This window comes from Cyprinodon tularosa, unplaced genomic scaffold, assembly GCF_016077235.1.
Source record: "Cyprinodon tularosa strain WSP-4 unplaced genomic scaffold, ASM1607723v1 ctg84, whole genome shotgun sequence".
In the NCBI taxonomy this organism is placed as follows: Eukaryota; Metazoa; Chordata; class Actinopteri; order Cyprinodontiformes; family Cyprinodontidae; genus Cyprinodon; species Cyprinodon tularosa.
The window spans coordinates 348,676-373,663 of NW_024039607.1; the positions used below are offsets into that span (position 1 = coordinate 348,676).

At 38.1% G+C, this 24,988-nt stretch overlaps 1 protein-coding gene across 1 annotated transcript in view; it reads right to left on the reverse strand.

Annotated features, from left to right (window-relative positions):
• The window catches only part of afdna (afadin, adherens junction formation factor a), a 159,532-nt gene that overhangs the window by 40,416 nt on the left and 94,128 nt on the right, over positions 1–24,988 (reverse strand). Inside the window, exons 20-23 of the mRNA XM_038272694.1 lie at positions 22,094–22,237; positions 21,795–21,993; positions 21,574–21,680; positions 17,041–17,121 (exon numbers count right to left, since the gene is read on the reverse strand). Of these exons, the coding sequence (XP_038128622.1) occupies positions 17,041–17,121; positions 21,574–21,680; positions 21,795–21,993; positions 22,094–22,237 (531 nt within the window). The remainder of the gene's footprint in view (positions 1–17,040; positions 17,122–21,573; positions 21,681–21,794; positions 21,994–22,093; positions 22,238–24,988) is intronic.

Genomic DNA, 24,988 nt, shown 5'->3' on the forward strand with positions numbered 1-24,988 from the left:
ACCTATAAAAAATGAAACAAAGACAGTGTAAGATTTTTCCTGTAATGCTTTGCAAAGGGAAGGGCAGAGCTGGGATCACTCTGTGCATCTTCGCTTGGCTCGACACTTGCAGGCCTTTTTACTGAGCAGTCAACACATTACAACAGCAGGCGTTAGTTTCGATTACGCAATCTCTTAGACATACTGTAGCATGAACTTTTAAGATAGGGAACTTGTCTGGTCTCAGTATACGCTTTAAAAAAAAGTGTCGGGGGTTAAGAACTTTTAACTTCTGTGTTTCTCAAATGAAAAACAGGAAAGCATTCTTGCAAAACATTTGACCGTCTTATGACCTGCATTAGGGGTGGGTATTGCCAAAGACGTCACGATTCGATTCGTATCACGATTCACAGGCCACGATGCAATTCTATCACGATGCATCACGATACTTGAATTATTGCGATGCATTGCAATATTTTCTCCTCCATGTTTTGTTTTTGAATGACTCGGCGCAGTATCCCGCGGCCGGAAATGCTTGTGACACAAGGCAGCGTGCGTCAACACATCCGCAGCGACATCTACTGGACTGGAAGTTGTATAACACTTGTTTTTGGCTGATGTTCGCCAACCATTCATAAAATTTTATTTATTAATTTTTTTTAATTAATAATCGATACTTGGCGTCAAGAATCGATGCAGTAGATCACAAAAATTAGAATCACGATGCATCATCATGACGATTATTTTGCACACCCCTAACCTGGATACACTATTTCCACTGATAAGAGTAACAGAGAAAAAAAATGATTGAGAGCAATATAAAACATATAAATGAATAAAATGATAAAAACAACAGAAATCATAATAACTCCGTCACAGTTAATTTACCTCGATCGTAAACATTTGATCTTTTGTTTTGTCTCTAGAATGAACTTTGTTGACTGTAAACCTTTTCCCTGAGCAGGAAAGAAAATGAAGTAAGTCCAAGTTTAAAATAATTAGCTTCCTTTAAATAACAAAGAGCTTTGTGCAACTTTGTCATCTTCATTTAAGAAATTGTTTCTTGAGATTTTGCAGTAAACCACAACAAGGGTAAAAACATTAAGTTGCTGCAAATCTTTCTAACAGAGCCTGGACATAGTTGGGGTTGAACTTTGCGTCACGTGTCTAAGACCAATTTCCAAGCTTTTCCAGTAGAAGGATCAGAGACACAATGGCTGCTTTCTGTTTTTCATGTTTCTGTCATAAAAAGAAAAGGCGTAATGAAGGCATGAACTTCCTGTTAGGGACCATTCAAATACTGGAGCATCTGTCTCAGATGGAGCCGCGACTCCCAGCTCTTTGCCAGAATGAGGACTTGGGGCACCAGAGACTCTTGAGGGAATCCCCTCAGAGTTTGAGGAGCTTAGTTGGTTAAAGGGGTCCTGCTGGGGTTTTTTGGGGGGAAATACTCAACACTAGTTTGACAGAAATCCAGATTTGTACAGAAGCGTTTATAGACAAGAAAACCCAAAGAGGTTTCCATAGAATGGATATTTAACCTTCAATCACTCATCTATGAGCGGTTCACTAATAAGATACTTTGATCTTTTCAAGGAAAAAACTTCATTTACATCAAATACTAAAAAAATAGACCAAAAGGTCACGTTTTCCACACCATTTACAGTCTTAGAAATCAAAATTTTTATATTATTATTCTTCAATTACATAAGTGTAAAAATATCTCCAGATTTTTATAACATATTAACAGACTTAAATGTTCAGCAGGGAAGTAAAAGAGAAAAGAGCAGCATTCCTGGTCTATTTATGTGCAAATACTAAACTGGCCAAGAAATATGGATCAAGATCCAAAGATCCTGAATGCAAGACGCCATTTATTCAACAACCATTCATCTAAAAAGGTTTTTTCCCCCCATTTATCTCGATATTACTATGGAGGATAAAAAGTGCCAAAATTAAATAAATAAGTACAGCATTAAATAAATAATTAAATGTGTCAATAATTAATTAAATGTGGAATTAAATAAATAAATGTGTCCTTCATTAATTAAAACCATGTCACTAATATAAAGTGCCACAATTAAATAAATAAATAAATAAATAAATACAGCGATAAACAATTAATTAAATGTGGAATTCATTAAATAAATAAGGAATTAAATATATAAATGTGTCATTAATTTAATAAAATATGTCTTCATTTTATTAAAAAAAATATATATATAATTATTTCAGTGTGCATTTAATTATTTCATGGTCCTGTGTCGCAGTGCATCGAAACCATTAAAAGAATCTGTCAAACTCACCCATCAAAGTTAGGGGGCGGGGTTAACGCGAATCGAGTCTCTGTAATCGATTTGCTTTGCCTTAATGTGCAGGGCGACCAATCAGGTGTAAGATAACCGCCCCCTAACTTTGATGGGTGAGTTTGACAGATTCTTTTAATGGTTTCGATGCACTGCGACACAGGACCATGAAATAATTAAATGCACACAGGTTTTAATTAATGAATGACACATTTATTTATTTAATTCCACATTTAATTAATTATTGACACATTTAATTATTTATTTAATGCTGTATTTATTTATTTATTTATTTATTTTTGGCACTTTTTTTCCTCCATATATGACAAAATCGTAACAACAATCCACAAACACACCATTTGCACTATTTGGCAGGATGATTTTTAAAACACAACGTGCTGGTTGGAGCCTTATTGTGATTTACTGGACAGCTGTGGCTCCTTAAGGAGCTTTGGCCCCAAAAGGTGATGATGCCTCCGTTAAGGTGGAAAGAAGAAGTTTAATAGGTTTCCACTAAGTCCTCAAGGTAAATACTTCCCACTTTATGAAAACATCTTTATCTTATGGATGCTCAGTTTAATCCATTGAGTGTATGCTCAACGTAATAAGTCTACTGGCATGAACACTGAAATACATTTTTTGATTAAATTACTCCATTTTATTTTACCAAAACATTAAAACACAAAAACTAAAGGCATTTAGTTTAGCTTCAAAATAAGTAGCTGTCCTTTTTACTACAGTATGCTGAGTTGTGAATAAGTCAGAATTAGTGAAAAAAATTAAGTGATGTTAAATTTATCTGAACAAAGATAAAGATGGTGAGTTTTAAAAACAACCATTTTTAAAAATGATGCATCAAAGTTTTGAAATGATGCTCCATCTCCACCAACCCTCAGCTCATGTATTTAATGGACGTCTCTAAGGTCCCTGGAACTCCTTCTTACTAAACCGTAAAAGAAGAAAAACTCCAAACTCACTTGATTAAAACGGACTTGAACAGTTTTGACAAGAAATCAAAACATTTGCAGTAAGAAACTGAAGTCATGATCAATGAATCTTTTAAAGATCTATTTTTACTTAGATAAATAGGATTTTGTTCTGGATTTTATCTCATTTGTAGATTAAATACCAAACAAAATGTTCACTTTAGTTTCAGTACTTTTATTCGATTTTTCTTGATTTTTTTTTCTCTTCTTACGTTCAAAATAGACTCTAGAAGGAAGTTAGCTTATGAAGCTAGACTCTGGTGGTATGGGTTGATAAATAAAATGTTTTAAATTGCATTATTACTGCTGAATGTATCAATTAACTCTTAACCTTATAAACAGTCTCCTGTCTTTATGCTACCATAATGTCCTGAAAATATTCCATGAGATTTAGCATCTAAGTCAGTAAAGAAATAAACCAGCTTCAGCAACACAGGAAGTTAGGGTCTATTCATCAGGCTAAATGTTATAAAGAGCTGGAAATGACCATAATATAAATCCTTCCAATTATTGCATCCAGGTGATCCTTTATGATTGCTTGTTTTATACAACTGCATTAAAATAGGGACGATTATTCAATATATTCTCCATCTTCTATTTTTGTTTCTATCTTCATTTTGCTTTAAACTGGCACTTTAGCTTAAAATAAAATGACAATGAAAACAAAAATAGATGAAAATCAGTTGGCTCTCATTTCTCTTTAAATGACAGTTAGCTAGAATAAAAGGGTTTTTCATTGTTAGACGCTTTGCAGACTTAGCGTCACGTTTTTCCTCCTTGGACATCATCCACCGAGTGATGTCACATTTGTTTTCTTCCGCCGCTTTGCGGCTGACCCATGGAGAAAACCGCCATGGACATCAGACTCACACAATCACGCAGGCCTGATTTATAGCAGACAGAAAGTGCTGCTGATGCAGGCACCACAATTACAGGCTGCAAAGATAAAGCGTGTCAACCTGCTCTCCGACTGCAGCCTATAAAACCACTAATCCATAGGAGACCGTTTAAAAGCTGGCAGACATCAGCAGCCCAACACGCCCACACAGGTATTGGAAAGCGTTTTAGTAGATTAAACTGCCTCGGTTTAAACCTATGAGGTTCTGACATGATGTTTTACAACTTTACAGTTTCTGGGCTGAAACCGACCCAGTACAAGCAGATATCTGACACCAGCCAAAGAAGTGTTGCTGCTACCTGATTATTAGAAAAAAAGTTACTGAACTCAAACATCTACCAGAGAAAAGACCTGGTATTTGAAAAAAAAAAAGAAATACAAACCTTGAGGAAACATATATATTAAATAAAAAAATGCTTATACTTTATTTACGAAAGTAAAATCTTAGTAAAAATGGATGTTCTACTTGAACAAGATGCCGCTTCTGTTTGGTAGGAAACAAATTAAAGGTATAGAGGAGGATGTTCTTTTTCCGGGTGGATCACCATTTTAATTGGTCATTCCAATTGTCAATCATTCTGGTGATATGTTTACGTAAGGCCGTCAGACGTGCTTGTCCACATTTTCGCTTACCAGTGAGTCTGACATAGTGGGAAAATGGTATCGTCATTTTCGGACTATTAGGCGCACCTGAATATAAGCCGCAGAAGCTAAATTGCATGATTTGTACATATACAAGCCGCACGGACTATAAGCAGCAGGTTTTGTATGTTTAACACAAACTGTCTTGCGCTCGCAACGTCCGTCTTTCTCGCTGTCGTTCTGTCTCGTACCACTCGCGGTAGAAGTCTGCTTCCGGAGGACCTCCGCATTCCCACGCGCGCGGCTACCGTACTTGTGTGTTGAAGCAAATGTGACGTCAACATGGTGGATGGTAAAATCCATAGATTTAGGTATTACGCTAGTGGCCGTTAGCTGTAAAAAACCATAGATAAGCTGCATTGTTATATAAGCCGCAAGGTCGAAAAATGGGGAAAAAGTCGTGGCTTATAGTCCGAAAATTACATTAAATCTTCTTTTGGAATGTAAGCTTGTATGAGTAATGCAAACAGTAACTTTCAAACAGAGCGTGCACGAGGAGAAATGGACTCATGCATGCTCTTGCTTAATAGGCGTTCCCTCTCGGGAGCAGGTACAGGGTTGTGTATGTGCATTTTTTTTAAGTGGAGAGGCAGGGTCTTTTTTTTTTTAAATTAATGAATAATCTCACCTATACCTTTAAAAAAAAGTGTTAGGAAATATTTCAAAACATGGCATGATCAGGGTTTCTACAGCATAAGGCAAGTAAAAGTCAAGACTTTTTTAAGACTTTTTAATGCCACTTGAAATAAAAATTTAAGACCAAATTCACAAGAAAAACCTGCTTGCGACAACTTAACCCAAAGGTTTATTTTAACATAAACCACTGCACTAATGTTTCAAATTTTGAAAAGCTTCCCATACAGGAAGAAAGCTAAAAACACACAATTGACAGATATATTTGAACAATTATTTAACTGAATTCACAAACTTTGTTTTAGCAGGGAACAAAACAAATCAGTTTTAAAGCCACAACATAACCAGTGCTAAGTCTTTTTTTCAGCTATTTTTTTTTTGCATTGTTTTCTTAGTATGTTAGATTCGGTGATAAGTGGAGGCGTTGCAGAGACAAGGGTGGAACTAAACGGAGAAATACCGGCTGTTTCTCGGTAACTTGATTTTGTGTGTGACTCCACTGCCTTAATTCCCATCGTTCTGAGCTTGAATGACTTCTTGCACAAAATCCACTGTGCCTCATGTATGTTCCCTGGTTTTAGCCATGAGGAAAACTCTTGGCTGGAGACAATTTTCATTACATTTACACTTGCTCATATTTTCCAGACAAAAAGTTAATGGTGCATCTCCCAAATGTCCCGGCCGCAACAACGCTTTTATTGGTTCCGCTATCGGAAAGGAACCAAAAATGGCGAGTCATTTATTATTATTTTTTTTTTTATAAAAAAATAAAAAAATAAATTGTCAATTTTAACGTTTTATTTAGATTACAAAAATAGATAGCAATAAAAATAATCTTATTTATGATTTTTTAAAAATTAAAACCTACGAAAGACTGATTCAAGACATTTTAATACCAATTAAGGCCTTAGTTTTATTTTGAAAAATTCAATGCCTTTTAAGACTTTTTAAGGACCCGCGGGAACCCTGATGATAAATTAAATGTTTGCATTCCATAAACTCTGGAAAACGGAGTCAGTGTGTGAGAAAACTTTCAGAAACAGAACAAGGAAATAAAACCTGCCGCCCTTATGTTTTTTTAATGAACAAGGATGTGCAGTTAGAGTGGCCAAAGTGCGACTCGGGGGGCCGAATGTGGCCCTTTGACCAATTCTGTGAAGGGTGTCCCACAACAACTTAAAAAACAAATGTTTTATACCAACATTGTTTCTATTTTATTTTAGCAGTTTTAATTGACAGACAAAAACCTGCTTAAATAAGAATAATAATAAGAAATGCCCCTACCAGAGACAGTAAGAACCTGCCTTTTTTTTTAAAGATGACAAATTGTTTTAACTGGTTAAATTCCCTGTTAAATGTGATAAGTTCATCATCATCAACTTTATTTGTAGAGCACCTTAAAACAGCTAACAGCTGAAAACGTGCTGAATTAGCTAAAAGGTTGGTGTAATAGTGGGAATTTCTTATTTGTATACACAGTGTAAAAGAGCGTGAAATTAAAAATACATCACCACGCATTCATTATGATGCATAAGGGCGCTGTGGTTTAGCTATACACAGCTCTAACAAACAAAAAAAACACCAAAACATTTGTTTAATTTCTTTGGAAAGTATCAGTTTAGGAGTCAATTCTTAAATGTTTAAGGATCTTTCTGTAGTTAAGTATTTATTATTAAGAAGCTGCAGCTTTAAGTTTATCACCTAAAAGAGCAAAAAAGAAAAATAATTTGCTGTATATTAAAGGAGGCAGCTATAAAAAAAATAAAAATAAAAATAAAAAAATATACCTAAGCAGCTCCTTCCTCTCTATAACATTCAACTGGCAGAAAAAGAAAACTCCAAAACAAACTCCAAGAAAAACAAATTCTCCAATCCTGCAAACATCAGGCAACTATAAGCCTAACTCTAATCTCTGCCGTCTGTTTTGGCTCATTTAAGTCCCTGCTGGTTTGTCCACTATCAGCTCAGTTATCATTGGAAAGGTGCTGAACCAGTTCACCCGTTTGAAGTAACGTTTAGATGCTGACTGGTGCTGAAAGTTTGCCTCTGTTTGGGAAAGAATGAGCTGATTTTGTTTAAGATCTACCCGACCGAACCGATAGAGCAAGAATCCAGAGAAAGAGCCAGATGGTTTGCGATATACAAGAAGGAATGACTTCTTTGGACCAAAAGTGTTGAAATCTTAGCAATCCAATGAATGCAATGCTTCTGCCAGCTTGTTTTCATTGTGCAAGTTTTTCTCCCAGAGTTATTAAATAAAATCGAGCTTATGGGGACTCAAGCAAAAGAGAAAAATAATATTAAATCTAGCAACGGCTATAGGTCTTTATGTCAGGAAGAAAATACTGGTTCAAAGCAGTTTGTAGTTGATTATTCGATGGGTTCTGGAAGTCCTAAATAAAGCATTTCATGGAACGAACAGCCTCTTAAATCCAGCTTTACTGGAACCGTTTTATCTCATTTCATTTTGCAGGAAGCTGTCAGATTTACATCAGGCGTCAGGGGGGATTGTTCTGTAATTCTTTTCAGCTTCATATCATTTCTGCAAACATATCTATGCAATAATCTAAAGCCATTTATTTTTATTATTTATCTCTCCAACTAGCTGCATATTGGACAAAACTGAAAGATTATGATTGCTTTGAGCAGGAGCAAATGAAAGTTTAAGGACACACAGGAAATAGGCCTTTTTAAGGAAAAGTACTGAAGAAAGCTGCTAGTAGGAAACAGCTGAAATCTGTCAGTATTTAAAAAGCCATCAGGCTTCTATGGGGGAAAATTAAATATCAAATATTCCTAAATCAGTCTAGAAAAAGATGGCTCATTACAAACATTATGCATAAGACGCATCCCATGAGGGGTACAAGCAAAGAGCTCTCTTAAGGCCTTTGTAAAACTGATGGTATTAGTTTGCTAAACGTCAGAACCATCCAGAAAACGAAGGTCACAACCTGGAAGCAGAAAAACTATCACAAGTGAGCCGTGACCACAGATGCCTTCAGGATTTCTGACAGTAAAAAAAGATGTCCACAAGTCAAGGAGCATCAAAAGAACATCGGAACAGCTGGAGTTAGCAGGTAGAGCTTTTCCATTAAAACGATAAGCAATCCACCCAGCCACTATGGCTCCACACAACACTCCACGGATGAAGAAAAAGCCATGTTCACCTTGTTTGAAGTTTTTCACAGAAGGTTTGGTTTAGCCAATAAAATCCTCAACCTCTTAAGGGCTGGTTATACTCCAACAGCAGTGTGTCACAGTGAGCTTGTTGCAGCTAAGTCATTCCACGCCACAACGCAAGAGGAAAAATCGCAAACTAGCTGTGGGTCTAGATACGGAGGAAGTGGGGGCAAGTTTATGCGACAACAGAGGGACATGAGGGCGAAAAAGAGCGGGGATCCAGGTGGAAAAAGGGTCACAGCGTTCTCTCGCACCTCGCTCTTCTAGTTGGTCCATCTTCACGATAAAATCAGTTGTTGTGGAGAATTGTATGGGTATGGCGAGTGGCCATAGCAGCATTTTATAGGTCTGCTGTATGGGACCGCTTGGCATTTAGAGTGACCTACGATGACTGCGGAAAGAAAGTTGTGGATAAAAGTTCAACAGTGTGCAAGAATTGTGCAACATGTTTTGTTTATGCTAACAGCAACACGACCAACATGTCATGCTAACCCCAAAATCCCACAGACTCCGTCAGCGCTCCGCCCCGCTGCGCTCCAGACCCGCTGCTCAAAGCAAAGCCTACAGCCTCCACTGTGGCTTCGTCTGCTCCCCTCTGAGTTCCTTGGAGATCGTAGAGGGCATGCGCGAGATGATTAAATTCAAAGCAGCAAAACATGCGGAAATGATCCAGGGTTTCCGCGAATCATTAAAAATAATTACAATCCAGAAATTTTTGGGGATTTTTTTTTCATTAATTTTTATGGGATTTCAGTGTAACAATCAACATATACCGAACCGAACACCGTGACCACGAAACCGTGAACCGAACCGTGGATTTTGTGAACCGTTCCACCCCTAGTGTGTATATATATATATATATATATATATATATATATATATATATATATATATATATATATATTCAAAATTAAACAAAACACTTCCATATAGAAGGATAGAACTTAATTTTCATTTAAAATGTTTCAGAACACACCTCTGAAACCACTGAGAAAAAAAAAAAGAAAGAAAGAAAATTATATCAATGTCTGCACAGATCACCTTCGATTCTGCAAGTTTGCAATATTTGCTCAGAACGCAAATTTCCTACAACTATGATGCAATTGTTTTCTACACAAACCTCTGTACACACTTTCCATTCCATCACTTTCCCCCCACTGCAAACACCTCCAACTTTACAGGAAAGCCGGTACGTGTGTGTGTGTGTGCAGTACATCCTCTCATTGTTGCTTCCCTCATGGGGGGTGGAGGGGGGGCGGGACGCTCTCATGCTATTGTTTCACCTCAAGAACAAATCTGAGCAGTCAACAAACAAATGTGAGCGAGGCTTCACTGTGGAGAATTAAATGGAACGCTGCTACATTCCTTCAAACAGGAAGGAAAGTTTCCAAAAATATCAAATCAATCAGATCCTAGGATTTAAAGAGTCGATTCGCACTAGATGTTTATTTTTCAGTAAGTTTGGCATAAAATGTGACAAAATGGCATCCTACGCGCTTGCTTTTTTATCTAAGAACAAAGCGCTCTGCTTTCAATTGAAACTGAACAACAAGTAGAAGAAAACGGGAATGCAGAGTTAGTTATGTTTTTCTTATCAGGAAAACAGATTGCTTGCAAAGATTCTGATAATGCACAGTAATTCTGGTCTAAAAGGAGTTTTTTAGCTTCCGTCCTCAACTGCTCAGAAAATTAAAAAAAGGTTAATTGAGCAGGAAAAGAAAATGTGCTGTATGATTAAAGATGCCGATTTCAAAATGATTCCCACTATATTCCCTTTTAAGCATTTGCCTCGAACCAGAGGTGGGCAATTAATACATTTTATTCAATGATTCTTATTTTTTTTCTGAAATTTTTGGGAAATTGCAGATTTTCCACTTCCATAGCTCTTCCATAGAGATCAGTTCCTAACATTTTGTTTTTAGACATTTAGATGTTTTCTCAGCAATGTTATATTTTACATTTTTATTGTTGTTAAACAATTTAAAAGCATGTTTCACAGCTTAAACTTTTATTTAAATAAGGTTCAGCCCCCAGAGAGGATGGTTTAAATAAAAGTTAGTTTCTGAAAGCAATGTATGTCATTAATGATTGTGATTATGAAACTTAACTAGAAAAAAGTAAGTTAAGATAAATAAAAACTTGACCCTTTATCTGATTTGAAAGACCAACTCCCACAGAAAAAAACTAAAAAAAATGTCATCATGGCATACGATGATGAAAAAAATCAGGGATAAGACAAATTTCATCTGAGTGTGTGTTGTCTCCAGCACAACACACATACGCTATTTTTATTTAGAAATAAACTCTGATGTCGGACTGGAAATCTCACCAAACCTTCTGAGATCGAACATGAGTTCTGAGAAAACAAACATGGCGGATGAAGCAGACACAATGTAGCTTCATTTTATCAGAGAAAAGAATAAAAGGCGACACACTATGATTTAGAGGCGAGCTGTTTTTATTTGGTGATGAAAGAGACACATCATGTTTCACGTAAAGCTGTTCTGATTTACAGATTAAATCAATGAGCATCTATTTACCGTATTTTCACGACTATAAGGCGCATATAAATGTCTATTTTTTCCCTCAAAATGTGTTTTGCGCCCTATGTGTGTTGTTACTGCAGACGTTGAGACGACCATGAGAACGTTAAAGGGGGAAGTGTGGGTGTGGATTGTGTTTAAAAGAACAGGTATGTGCTTTATACAGAACTCCTCATCTCCTCATTGAGGAGATGATGAAAGAGTGGCTGAGGGAGGTGTATGTAGGGAGACCAGGTGGTTTTTTCCACGCATCACCATCGCTGTTAATTTGTGACTCCATGCGTGCCCATCTCACAGCTGATGTGAAAAACATGGTGAAACAAATGACCGCTGTGCTTGCTGTTATTCCGGGAGGTCTGACAAAGGAACTTCAACTGCTCGACATCGGTGTGAAGCGGCCGTTAATGCTACGTTCACACCGGACGCAGCAAGAGCAGCAAAATCGCGTCTGCTGCTTCCTTTTTGCTGCTTGAACCAGTTTAGTTCTGACGCGCGGCTGAAGCAGCTTTGCTGCTCTGGCTGCGCGGTGCAAAAGTGTGTCTGACACGCGTTGGGTGGAGCTGCTCTATCCTTTCTTTGCCTTGCTGCTATATTTGCTGTGATCAGAGGGAATAAAGTAGCTTTAATATGTTTTTAAGTGAGAAAGTCAACCTGAAAACGTAATCATTGCAGTCATTTAATCCAGATTACGATCCTGCCTTCTAATATTAGTTCTCTCGGAGCCGCTCAGACCCCCACATACCGGCGGCAGCCTCTGGCCCGGTCGCCTCCTCGCGGTTCACCGCGGCGGCTGGTAGGTGTTTTTCATCTAAATAATCCAAACTGCAGGCACCAGGATAATAAAAGCGAACATATTCTGCCGGCAGATTTCTGCATTTTAAGTTATTTATGCGTCAAACTGTTTCAGAGGAGTGATCACAGCGCTCTATGTCATCAGCGATGTGTCTGTCTCACGGCCAGCTCCCAGGTTTGATTAAGACTTTGTAATAAATACATGAATAAAGCACAGTCATACTCAGTTTTGGGCCCGCTGTATTTTTAAATACGCAGTAGAGGTATTTAAAGGTATTAGAGGACATGTACCTGTATATAAAACCCGCGCCCTATAGTCCAGTGCGCCTTATCTGTGTGTTAAATACAGTAATGGCACACATAACTGAGACTGTACCTTTTAGTACGGTGCGCCTTATGGTCGTGAAAATACAGTAGTTACGGCCCTGTCACACCATACTGATTTAGACAGCCTTCGCCTGACGTCCCAGAATGTTCTAAAACGCTGGCATACGCTAAACTTTCTATGTATTTTTAACATTTTGGGGGATGTTGTGATGCATTATTGCTAGTTCAGCTGTCCTCAGGGGGACACGGCACATAGGATAATGGAGCCAGGCAGTCCAACATAATAGATTTCCCTGATCTGCCATTTCAGTTGTCAGACATTCTTCCAAACAGACCTGGTCTTTCTTCAAGGTTATATCCCAGAAGGTGAAGATTGGGGTAAATAAGTTTATTATAATGCTGTTTGAGCGCCCCTTAGATTAAAAATTAAAGTCCTTAGGAAATGTTTTCCCCTTCCTTAAGAGATTTTTTTTTTTTTTTTACTTTTGTTAGATTAAAGTAATTGTATTGTCGGATAATTGAAAGCTAAATGAACAGAACATCCCTTTTTTCAAATGATAGTTTCATATATCCACTGGAAGGATCTAGAAATTAGTAAACATGTCTTAAATAAGTGTATTTACCCTTAATTCGAGTAGGTAAATGAGTTTGCCAATGGAATGAGTATTTTTGCTCTTAAAATAAGACAATTAGACAGCATGCTCTTAAAATAAGACAATGCAATTATGTTTTCTTATTTGAAGGGTAAATTGTCTTGATCCATTGGCAAAATGTCTCTTTTACCTTCTCAATCCAAAGACAAATGCACTTATTTTAAGAAAAAAATGACTTATCTAGATATTTTTTTCAGTGTTGAAATCTAAAATCTGTTCGAACCATTCTGGGCGTTTAAGAAAAAGTAATGACATTTGATGTAAAACAACTGATCGACAAAAAATAAATAAAAAATCCTTGATACAAGCAGAAGAAAAAATAAATTTTCATTATACACGACTTCCTGGCAAATATTTTTTAAGTTCCATTTAGAGGAAACTCCAGAGAAGTAAAACGGTCTCTGACATCCATCAGTACGGAAAGGGTTAAAAGGTTTCCAGGCTTTTAGACTCCAGGAAACACAGTGAGAGGATGACAAACACATGGAGACAACAGTGAGCAGTGGTCAGCCTTCCCAGGAGTGGTTCATCATCGACTCATCCAGGAGCTCATTAAGGAGGCCGAGTTTCACTTAATCATCATAATTCAACAATATCAAAGAGAGAATGGATTTAAATCCATGGAGAAGTTCTGCTGTCAAGGACTAATCTGAAAACAGAGAAACTTCTGAAGGTTCTGGTCTTATTACAGCCGTATTAACAGTGTTTCTAACCAAACAAACAAACAAACATGAGTGTGCAGGGTTTGAATAACTTGTGTTAATTCGTGGGAGCGTCGCTTCTGCTCACTAGCAGGAAATCCAGAAGGCAAATGTGAGGACATAAGTTCATGACCCTAAACTTGAACATACCGGTTAGCTAGCAGAAGGGTAACTTTTACCTTAAAATTACCTTTCCTACATAGAAATCCTGCTAAAATAAAGCAATTCAGCAGAAAAAGCCTAATTGAAATGCATTCTTAAGTAATAATAACATTTGTTGCTGTTAATGTTGGTTAATCCACCTCTGAGGTTAGAGAGGTGATTGGTTAAAAAAAAGACCAAGATAAGTTTGGATATTCTTCCTTTAACATATGAAGTCACTATTCTTTATTATTTTCTGTTTGCTGTGCGACAAACTAACAGAACAAGAGGAAATGTCCATGAGAAATACACTTTTTCAACCCTGGAGATGAGTTCTTTAGATCTGCTTTCAGATTTGATGCATTTCATGAAAAAGGAAATGAGTTAAAAACATTTACCTGGTGAGAAAAGTCTATTTTTGATCTCTGGTTCATCTTAACCTCTTAACATCCACCTCATTTCGGGAAATTCTCGCCTACTTTGCATACCCAAATGGAAAAGGAAATAACTTAGGAACTGTAAACCCAAATTACATGTGCAATATATTATTTGAAAGCTAACACCCTCAAGTTTCTGAATATATAAAATTGGGTGAGCAGAACACAGACCAAGCTGCATCAGTTCAAACATGACTCAAAAAACAGCAGTAATAAAGACATGCTTGAGAAAAGGCAGGTCTCATCGTACTGTATTACATTCGTTCTACATGATGTCAACCATTAATTTTTGAGAGGTTAATTTTGATGGTAATTTTCAAATACTTTTAATTCTATCTTTGGAGCACATTTCCACAAGCGTCTTCAAATCCTGCGTACACCTGTCTAACCACTAGCAGAACGGCCCTGAAAGCAACAGTGAAAAAATGAAAAACCAGGAGGTCATTGCACTGGATGACGGCAGATCAAAAACTCTGCTTAACGTCTGTCTGATGCACGTCTATCCAAGCCACCTGAAGGTCTCCGAGTGGGACATTTGAAAAAGAAAAAGATCTATGGGGCACGGTAGAGTTAAAACATTCTGATTAAACATTTAAGATTTGATTTTTTCCTAAAAACAGAAAAAAATGTATAAACTTACAAACTGTAAACATGCTGTTACCTGGTCTCTCTTGCCCACTACTGAGAACCACATGTTGCTGCTTTTTGCTAAGCTTTATCCAAACCAGTTCACGCTGCCAAGTCCAGACTGGTGGAGGGACGCAAACTGTGAACACCTGCTTTTATCCCAGCAAGCTCCTCAACCTGATAACATGAGCCGACAAGTCCAACACCTCCCAATTACTCCGGCTAGCGGTAATCCATTCGGCTCTGTGTTTAAATTCAATGTTTACACACGCAGACGTGAGACGAGGAAGAACTCCGAATTCCCAAACTTGGCACCAAAAAAAGCCCTCAAAGGATTTTAATGCAGTTGATATTAAAAAAGTAAAGCTGGGAAAAAGGAAAATCCAATGAAAATAAGTAGGATTAATTATAAAAAAGCCGTGGAAAGTCCCATAAATGTCTCCAAAAATGTGAGGTAAATTCCACAAATGTTCCTGAGAGCAGCTACATTCCTCCACATGTTCCTAATTGCAGAGTGTTTGTCAAATGGTGAGTTCAGGCGGCGATCCAAGAGGTGAAGCGTCTGCTGTGGCGGCTGCTGGTCAGACTGAGGTGGAGCGCTGCTGCAGCTGCACCAGCCAAACACACACACACACACAGCGTTATATAATAGGACAGAGATCAGCCTAGTTTACCGTCAGCTCCAGCAGCTGCATGATCAAATGTGCTCCACCTGCTTTCCCCCCCCATCTCACACTCGTGTTGCTTCGCCTCCTCCTCAGACGTCCACACACGGCTCTGAAAATAAACGGAGCGAGGAGGTTTCCTCCGTACGTCCTTCCTCCCCACACACAGACTCAACATGTGCAAACAGCCGCACAGGAAAGCTCTCAACCGGCAGGAAACTCACTCTCCTCAAAAAAGACAAAGTCTCCTAATGTTTCTCATCAAGAACTTGCTCAAACTCCAAGCCTCATCAACATTCAATGAGTACAATTCTACTTAAATAACAGATTTATTTCAATCTGGACTGAAATGTTGGATTCTGCTGTTATTTTTTTAAATAAAACAAAAGTAAAAGTGTGGTTCTGGGACAAATTAGGTCTACCTCAAGAGTTTAACCGATTCCAATTTGTAGGACACTACAAAAAGAAATAAATGCTTCGTTTATATCAATATACATGTAATGATCCTTTGTTTCTTAAACATTCAAATTAGTCAACTCTGAGCACGCCCGCCTAACTAGAAGGTGAATATAAAACCATAAATGGGTGCAGTGATTATGGCCGAATCAAAATGAAAGGAAGGCGCTGCCATGCATCATATTTAAGTGGAGTTTAAATTCAGGAGGCCTGTGATGCAAGTGAAATGAATTATATCTTCTGTAACAAAGATGAAAAAGACGTTTTCCTTTGATTATATGAATGCAAGTCATCTTTTAAACAACGCTTTGTCTCATTTACCCCGAGTTGCCACTTAATCCTAAAACCTTTTCCCTTTAAAGTTGACCTTGAAACCTCCCAAAAAAAACTAATTTTAATCTAAAGAGAATGTTCATTGGATCCAAAGTTAAGTTTTGATTTTAGATTTTTTTGCACATTTTATGCAGAACTCTTAAACATTAGGGGGGAAAAAAGGAAATGTGAATTCATGGGGTTTTTAAATTTGGTTTGAAGCAAACTAAACATTGGTGCACTAATCCTCCAGATAATAATCATAGATTTAGGGGGGAAAACTCCCTTAATAATCAGATTTAACCACTTATAAATGGTTGAGGCAATTTATATAAAGATAAAATGTCAGAAATAACTGTTGAGCCCATATGGTGGTCCAGGTATTGAACCTAAAAGCCTCCTATAAGCTGTCAAAACAAACCCACAAACTGCCCCTGATTGCAGCCAGGTTAACCATCCCCGAACGCCAGCAGCAAACTGAACAGAGCAGGTTTTTGTCCAGACGTTTCTGTGCAACGTCAGTGTTTAGTTTACGCTTTGCTGTCAGACTCAACAGTGAAAGCAGAGCAGCCTGTTCTGTCAGCGCTGTGCCTCTCAATCTGACACAAAACACTCAGTCCAGCACGCTTCGTGTGCTCGCAGCTGGAGGAAAACAAAGAATTTGTTCTTTCCAATAATCAGGGTCATCGTTTTTAGACACCAGACTCTGACTAACACAGTCAAACTGAACCACAAACACACACTCAAGGTAGCGGTTCCTACCTTGGCAGCTACGATGCTGAGGCCCATGCCGTTGTGCTTCTTCAGGGTTACCGTGACAACCTCCGGCTCCTTCCTCATTTCCTGAAAAGAGAGAGAGAGATTCAGGAATAAAAAAGGAAAAGAGGGAGATACCTCCTAAATTAAGGTTAAAAAGGCCACAAAAAGGGAGCAAGCGTCCAAATGCCTCCGTAAAATGTTGGAAACTGAGACACCGGAGTCAAAAAAAGGAGGGAGGGATAAGGGAACGGGAGGGTAGGAATGAAGGAAGGAAGGAAGGATGAAAGGGAAGACCACAGAGGGACCTGTGGTCTCTGGAATCGAGTCAAGAATGAAAACCACATCATGGCAACGAAGAAAGCCATACACACACTTCTATACACAGCAGGGCTCATTTAAGGAGGGCTGGGCCACTGGGTGGGGAGACAACAGATCTGCAGAGGTTCCCACGTCATGACCGAGACATTCTGGATAACATTCTGGAGACATTAAGGATAGCCAACAGAGTCCTGTCACACTACTAACATACAGACAAATACAACATCTGAACTAGCAGCTAATTTAGAGACCTTAAGCTGCGACAACGTCCAGAAAACATTTTTCATTTAAGTGTTGAGTGGTATTTTCTACCAATCAAATCCAGACATGACACATCTAAGCACAGAGTCAAATTTCCAATGTTTCTAAGCAGCTAAACGCCAGACGCCAACATTTTCCCAGAAGTCTCAGTCAGCTCCAGAACTGATGCCAACTGGATCAATCCATACAGAAACGGATAGCTGATTGACAGCACAGACAGACGGATACATGACGAGAAAAAGAGGGACAGAAGATGGACAATGGTTGGAAAAATAGGACTGTCATGAGCAGGGGTGGAAAGTAACAAATTACATTTACTCACGTTACTGTAATTGAGTACTTTTTATGAGTAATTTGTAATTTTCTGAGTAGTTTTTGAAATATGTAATTTTTACTTTTACTTGAGTAAATTTTAACCCAAGTAGTTTTGCTTCACTACTTTTAAAACCCCCTCACGTTACTGAGTAAAAAAAAAAAATAAAATAAAATACTGGTGGTGAAAAAATTAAATGTGGCCGGAAATTTAAACCCCTGTTTCACGGAACCGACACTTAACCGGAACCGACTGAGTGATCTCGATGAAAATTGTTTTAATTTTTTTTTCTGATTAACGCTAAATTCATTAAATCGTATTTGGTTTTAGGCATAAATAATGATCCATTGATCATTCCTCGCTGATCGGACTTTTCCTTTAATGGCAAGGCAAGGCACATTTATTTGTATAGCACGATTCGGTATAAAGACAATGCAAAGTGCTTTACATGATTAAAATACAGGATGATAAAACAGAATCAAAGCAAGTAGGAAAAAATAGAAAATAAATAAAATTAAAAATGCAGAAACAAAAAAGAATATTAAAAACAGTTGGATTAAAGAAAATATGTTTCAGTTGAACTGTTTAACTAGAACAGTCGAAGGCAATCCTAAACAAATGTGTTTTTAGTCTTGATTTAAAGAAACTCACTTTTACAGTTTTCTGGAAGTTTGTTCCAGATAAGTGGAGCATAGGAACTAGATGCTGCTTCTCCATGTTTAGTTCTGGTTCTAGGTTCTTCTTTAACATGTGACTCCTTCAGCCTTCATGAGGCAGCTTCACTGTTCAGCTCCTACATATTGCTTTTAAAAATGCCATTTTGTTCCTATTTAACTTTATTTCATATACCCAACTATATGTGTTTGTTTCTGTCTGCCTGAACTCGCCGTAGATCAGCGACGCCGGCATTATGTTGAGACTACAGTCATGAATAAGTAGAGCAGGGGTAAACAGAGCGATTACACAGGAAGTGGCTGTATGTGTGTGCAGCCTATCATTTACTGCTGCATGCTCACTAACCAACTCCTCCACTCTGACGGGTGTTGATTAAACTGTGTGCACTCACGCCGTTTTGGAGCGAGTTTTCTCAGGAGTAAATAGCCGTTTCTGGAGTCGCTGTAATTGGTGCCGTTCGACTGGCGGACCACACAAAAACCTCTGGACCCAAATCAAAGCAACCTCCAGGTTTACAAGGCGCTAAAAATAGTCAAACTATGTCAGTCGTGTAGTCTGCCTGTCTGCTCCTTTGTCTTTCCTCAGTTTTACCTTTTTTAGCAAGAAAAACTACATCTTCCATTAGATCCCAGGAAAAAATAATTTTTTTCAGCGGAGCAGCAAATGAACAGCTTCTAAATGAAACCCCAATTTTTAGGTTTGCTGTATTACCACCCCATTAATACTCATGTTAATGCGTTTTGTGGTGAACCAACAAAGATGTGAAGCAAAAGAAAAAATAAATTTGATCTTCAAAATACTTTATTAATGAAACCTGTGGTCAGTATCTGTATTAATCTGATAAAACAAACTACTTTATTCTCAGCAAACAAAAACGCCATAAAGGAGCTGATTACAAAGAGGTTAGCTTAAATTTCAAAGTTTTAGGTTTAAAAACATCTTCCAAGGCTTTGATTATCTAGACCCCCATAAAACTACAGCACAACTCAGATACCCAGCAAAGAGTTTGTACAAAATATGATTTTATTTCTTTATCTGCTATAAAAAAAATGTAAAAATTGCTATAATTTCTTTGCATTTGTTAAAACGGAAGAAGAATCTTTAATCTGACAGAGTGGCAGAGATCTACAGCTGAGGAGGGGGAACCTTAAGCCATCGTCAAAAGAAGGCCATAAGTTGTCATGTAGGCGACAGTATTAATACACAGAGGATGATACTCCGGTAAAACTTTTAGTAACCTTTTAGTAAAACTATGTGCTACATCTCATCACATCAACCACGAAGTGAAAAATGGTGATAAAATAGAAAAGGTCTGTAGATTTTTAAGGCTGCTAAAAGAAACCCAAAGAGCCTCGTCAGATTCTCTTTTTTTAAATATTAAATAATCACTAGTCATTTTATCTCTACTTTGCACAGTTTCTGGTTATATATGGCAGCTAAATACATGAACTTCTCCAGATCAATAATGCCTCTGCACTGAACTGCAAATAAAGACCATTTTATTATTATGAAGTCCTCCTGATTAATGAATCTTCATGCTTTTAGTATCTCAGGAGGATTATATTGTTTTCCTACTTATTTTCTATCTATTCTAATTTTAGAAGAAGAAAAAAATATGATGAAACATCTTTTTGGGGAAAAAACTAAGTTAAAGCTAAAAAGCTAAATATAGAAACAAGCAAGTGAATAAGAAACTCAAGCAAAGACCTTTAACTCCTGAACTCTGTAATAGAGAGTTCCAATTATTTAATGACAAAGAGCAGGGCTGGGTATTTTCGCCAAAGTCCTGAATCGATTCGATTTTGATTCATACAGTTCTAAATCGATTGATTTCGATTCGATCTGTTTTTACAATAATGAAAGCGGTTCAACTGTGTTTCAAAATACTCATGTATTTTATCTTTTCCTGTCACATTAAACAGAAAGCGCGAACCTGTAAATCAGACAGTTTAAACATGAGAAGTAAATAAAACTGTCTCATAAGTGCAAACTTGTTTGTGAAAAGTGAAAAAGTGAAGCCTCACTCGAGCGAGCAGACGTGACACAGCAGACATGCATGAGCTGCATTAACTTCACTACACAAACCATATTTGCAGCGCCGTCTGTAACAACTACAGGGTGTTTTCTGGTCAGCCCCCATTTGTTAATGTCTTCAGTCAACCTATTGGCTATGGTTGCAGCTGTCTGGCTTGAAGTCATCTTGAGTGCATCTTTCCTGCATATTTGAATGTGAACGTCATGCGGGTCAATATAAAATGAATCGATCTCATTCCCTAGACATCGATTTTTCAAAAATGTAAAGAAATCGATTCAAAATCGATTAAATAGATTTTTTTACCCGGCCCTAAAAAAGAGGGTTAAAAAGTTCTCAGTTACGGCAGATATCTCAGACAGAGTTCTTCATTCTGCTGTTTCCAGAGTTTGTGTTTTGTTTTTTGTTGTTGCTCAGCCTCCAATGTTTGGCTGAGTCAGAGTTACAGGTCTCTAAAGCCGGGCATCCGCTGTGCGTTAGTTTCAATCGTTGCACGCAGCTACAGCTCAAACTGTACGACGAAACCACAGGGTTTGAAAGTCCACAGCTCTCCATGCATGTTCTCACACTGTGCGGCCTGACGCTCGGATGCGACCTTATGAGGGTCAACATGTTTGATGTTTGGTTGTGAGAGGCTGATCGCCCCTCGTTAACCCCTGAAAGTCGCATCGTTCAAAAAGTTCTCGCACAACTGAAGAATCGGCCCGAAAAGGGCAAAAAAAAAATCATACAGTGTATGCCCGGCTTAAGTGTTCTGTGTGACACCAGCTGATTCCAGGACCTACCTGCTTTTAAAAGCAACATTTAACGATTGTCCTCTAAGAGACGGAGGGTTTATTCTTGTTTTGGCTCTTTTATCTTATATCTTTTTACCATTTTTTTAAGAATAAAGACAAACATGTCAAATAAAAAGATAAAAACCCATTTTGGACCGTACCATTTCGCTGTTGTCAGGGGCAGAGAAGTGGTTGTCATTGTCGGCTCCTTCGAAGTGGACGGTCCAGGTACCAGGAGAGCGAGGATGCGGCGTCAGCCTACAGAACCCTGCAACGCACACCGTCACCTTATGTTTTACTTCCAATACCAGAGATGCTGAAATCAATAAATCTCTTTTGCATTAAATATTTTCTTAATAGAAATAAATTAGGTTTGGTGTACCTCTCTGCAGCAGCGGGTCCAGGAAGTCCTGCAGGCCGTTGGGGAGGTGGCGCACCACGTCACAGGAGTAGCCGTCCTCTGGGAGGAGGAAGGGCAGCTGAAGGTCCGGATCCTCCTCCAGCTGCACTTCTCTGCCATCACTCCTCGCCAGCTCATCTGCTGTGTTTTCTGCTACTGCCACCACATGGTCTATGAGATCCTAACACAGAGAAAGCACAGCATGGAGATGCTGACTGGTTGGCGGTCCTGCAGTCATTTTGTTCTACATGACAGTGGTGCTCAGGGTACGTTTGTCTTACAGGCGGGATGTACGGCTCATCCTGGGCACAGCGGTAGTTGGTCATGAGGGCGTGGAGCTGCAGGGAGTTTAGCTTGAAGCAGGTGTTGTGGATGATCTGCACATCTTGCGGGGAGTATTTATCCATGGTGAGAAGGGTGGTGGCCTGTAGGGGACAAAATTAAAAACACATTAAAATGGGGCAGATATGGTGATGAATCAAAGGTTTTCTTAAACATTTTCAAATGTTCAACACATTTTGATATTTTTTCCTTTCTATTAAAATCACATCACAAAATATTTTTTCCACATTGGTTCAAATGGGAGAGGACAGACAAACATATATTGATGGACTGTATAGCAGAGAAAAACAGACAATGATCAACAATAACTAGATGTGGGGCTGATGAAAGGATTGATAACTGACGTAACTAGGGTTGTCAAAAGAATTGATATTCAAAAAAGTATCGATACGGAAACGTATCAGGATACAATACTTGTTTTTAAAAGTATCGATACAGTGCCACCACCAGTGGCACCTAAACAGTCATTCATCTAAAGTGCAGAATAGAGGAAAATGCACTTTCAGAACACTGTGTGATAGAATAATTCTGTGCATTTTTCAGTTTCAGACTTTTTTCTGTAACAGGTGCAGCTGCTGAGAATTAGTTTTGCTTCTTAACCGGTTTGGCTAGACTCATTGTTATGTGTGCAAAGCAAAGGAAGGAACACTTAATTTGAATTTTGTTAGATTTTTATCAAGCTTGCTTAATATTGTGCACAGCATACAACCTCAAAATATTGTTCTTATTGGTTTTTATTTATTGTATGTTTTTATTAATGAAAATATTTCTGTTGAATTTTACAGTTTTTATTTTTATCCTTGCGGTATCGAAAATGGTATCGAGTATCGAATATTTTACTTAGTATCAGTATCGAGTTGAAAAGTTTAGTGTCGTGACAACCCTAGACGTAACTAAATAATCAGTGTATAAATCACATTGATTGGAGCTTCTGCACTGGAAAAACAATCTAGAAATAGGTAAAAATGTCTTAAATTAAGTGTATTTAGCCTTAACTTGAGTAGGTAAATGAGATAGTTTGTCAATGGATTAGTAAATTTACTCTTAAAATAAGATAATTAGATAATACGCAGTTGAAATAAGACGATGCAATTGTGTTCTCTGTTTTTAAATGTAAATTCAATTGGCAAAATGTCTCTTACCTCCTCCATCCAAGAACAAATGCACTTATTTTAGGAAAAAATGACTTATCTAGATTTCTATTTTTTTCCCAGTGTGAAAGGCTACCGTATTTTCGCGACTATAAGGCACATATAAACGTCTTTTTTTCCCTCAAAATGTGCGGCGTGCCCTATTGAGCGGTGCGCACTATGTGTGTTCTTACTGCGGACGTTGTTGAGACCGCCATGAGAACATTAAAGGGGGAAGTGTGGGCGTGGATTGGCTGCCACGCAAATGGACAGAAACTGCCGCCTATGGTGATTTTTAAGAGAAAGACTTTGCCTAGAGAGACTTTTCCAGCTGGAGTCGTTATTAAGGCAAATGAAAAGGGCTGGATGGATGAGGAGATGATGAAAGCGTAGCTGAGGGAGGTGTATGTAAGGAGCGGCGTGGGAGCGACGGATGACCGACGGAGACCACAGTTTGTCGAAAAGTGGAAGGCAGCGCCGGGCAAGTTATGCCACAGTTTGCGGATGGACTATAGATGCTTGGACTAATGTGTCTGCTGGCTCTGTTGTTCGAGCGTTCGCAAAAGCCGGCATCATTTCCGAGGAGCCGCACGGCACGGAAAGTGACTCTGACAGCGAAGAAGGGGAAACTGGCATGTCTGATTTAGTGCAGCTGTTTAATTCAGAAACAGAGGATGATGACTTTGATGGGTTTGATTAATACTTTGTAATAAATTAGGGTTGTCAAAAGTATCGAAACTCAAGTATCAATACTGAAATGTTGTATCCAGATACAATACTCGTTTTTAAAAGTATCGATATAGTGCCGTCACCAGTGGCACCTAAGCAGCCATTCGTCTAAAGTGCAGAAAAGAGGACAATGCACTTTCAGAACACTGTGTGATTGAATAATTCTGTGCTCTTTTCGGTTTCAGACTTTTTTTTTGTAAGAGGTGCAGCTGCTAAGACTTATTTTTGTTTCTTAACTGGTTTGGCTAGTGTCATTGTTATGTGTGCAAAGCATAGCCAAGGAAGGAACACTTAATTTGAATTTTATAAGTTTTTTATCAAGCTTGCATAATATTATGCACAGCATACAACCTTTATTGTGTTTATTTATTGTATTTTATTTATTAATGAAAATATTTCTGTTGAATTTTGGAGTCTTTGTTTTTATCCTTGTGGTATCGAAAATGGTATCGAGTATTGAATATTTTCCTTAGTATCGGTATCGAGTTGAAAAGTTTAGTATCGTGACAACCCTATAATAAATACATGAATAAATCACAAACATACTCAGTTTTGCTCCCGCTCTATTTTTAAATACGCAGTAGAGGTATTTAAACGTAGTAGAGGACATGTACCTGTATATAAAACCCGCGCCCTATAGTCCGGTGCGCCTTATGTGTGTGTTAAATACAGTAATGGCACACATAACTGAGACTGCGCCTTTTAGTACGGTGCGCCTTGTGGTCATGAAAATATGGTAATATCCTTCACAAAAACAAAACAACAAGGTAAACATTCTGCCGCTGTGAAAAAACATTGGACTTTTCCAGGCTGTGTGGAAATCTGGTAAACAGTCTTTTAAGGAAAGTTTTTCTCTTATAGTCATGGTTTCAAGCATTACATATTTCAAACTTCACACTTTTCCAGACAGTTTGGACATTTTATTCATTTTTTCTGCCCATATCCTCTGTAAAGAAAACATAATAATTTTTTTGT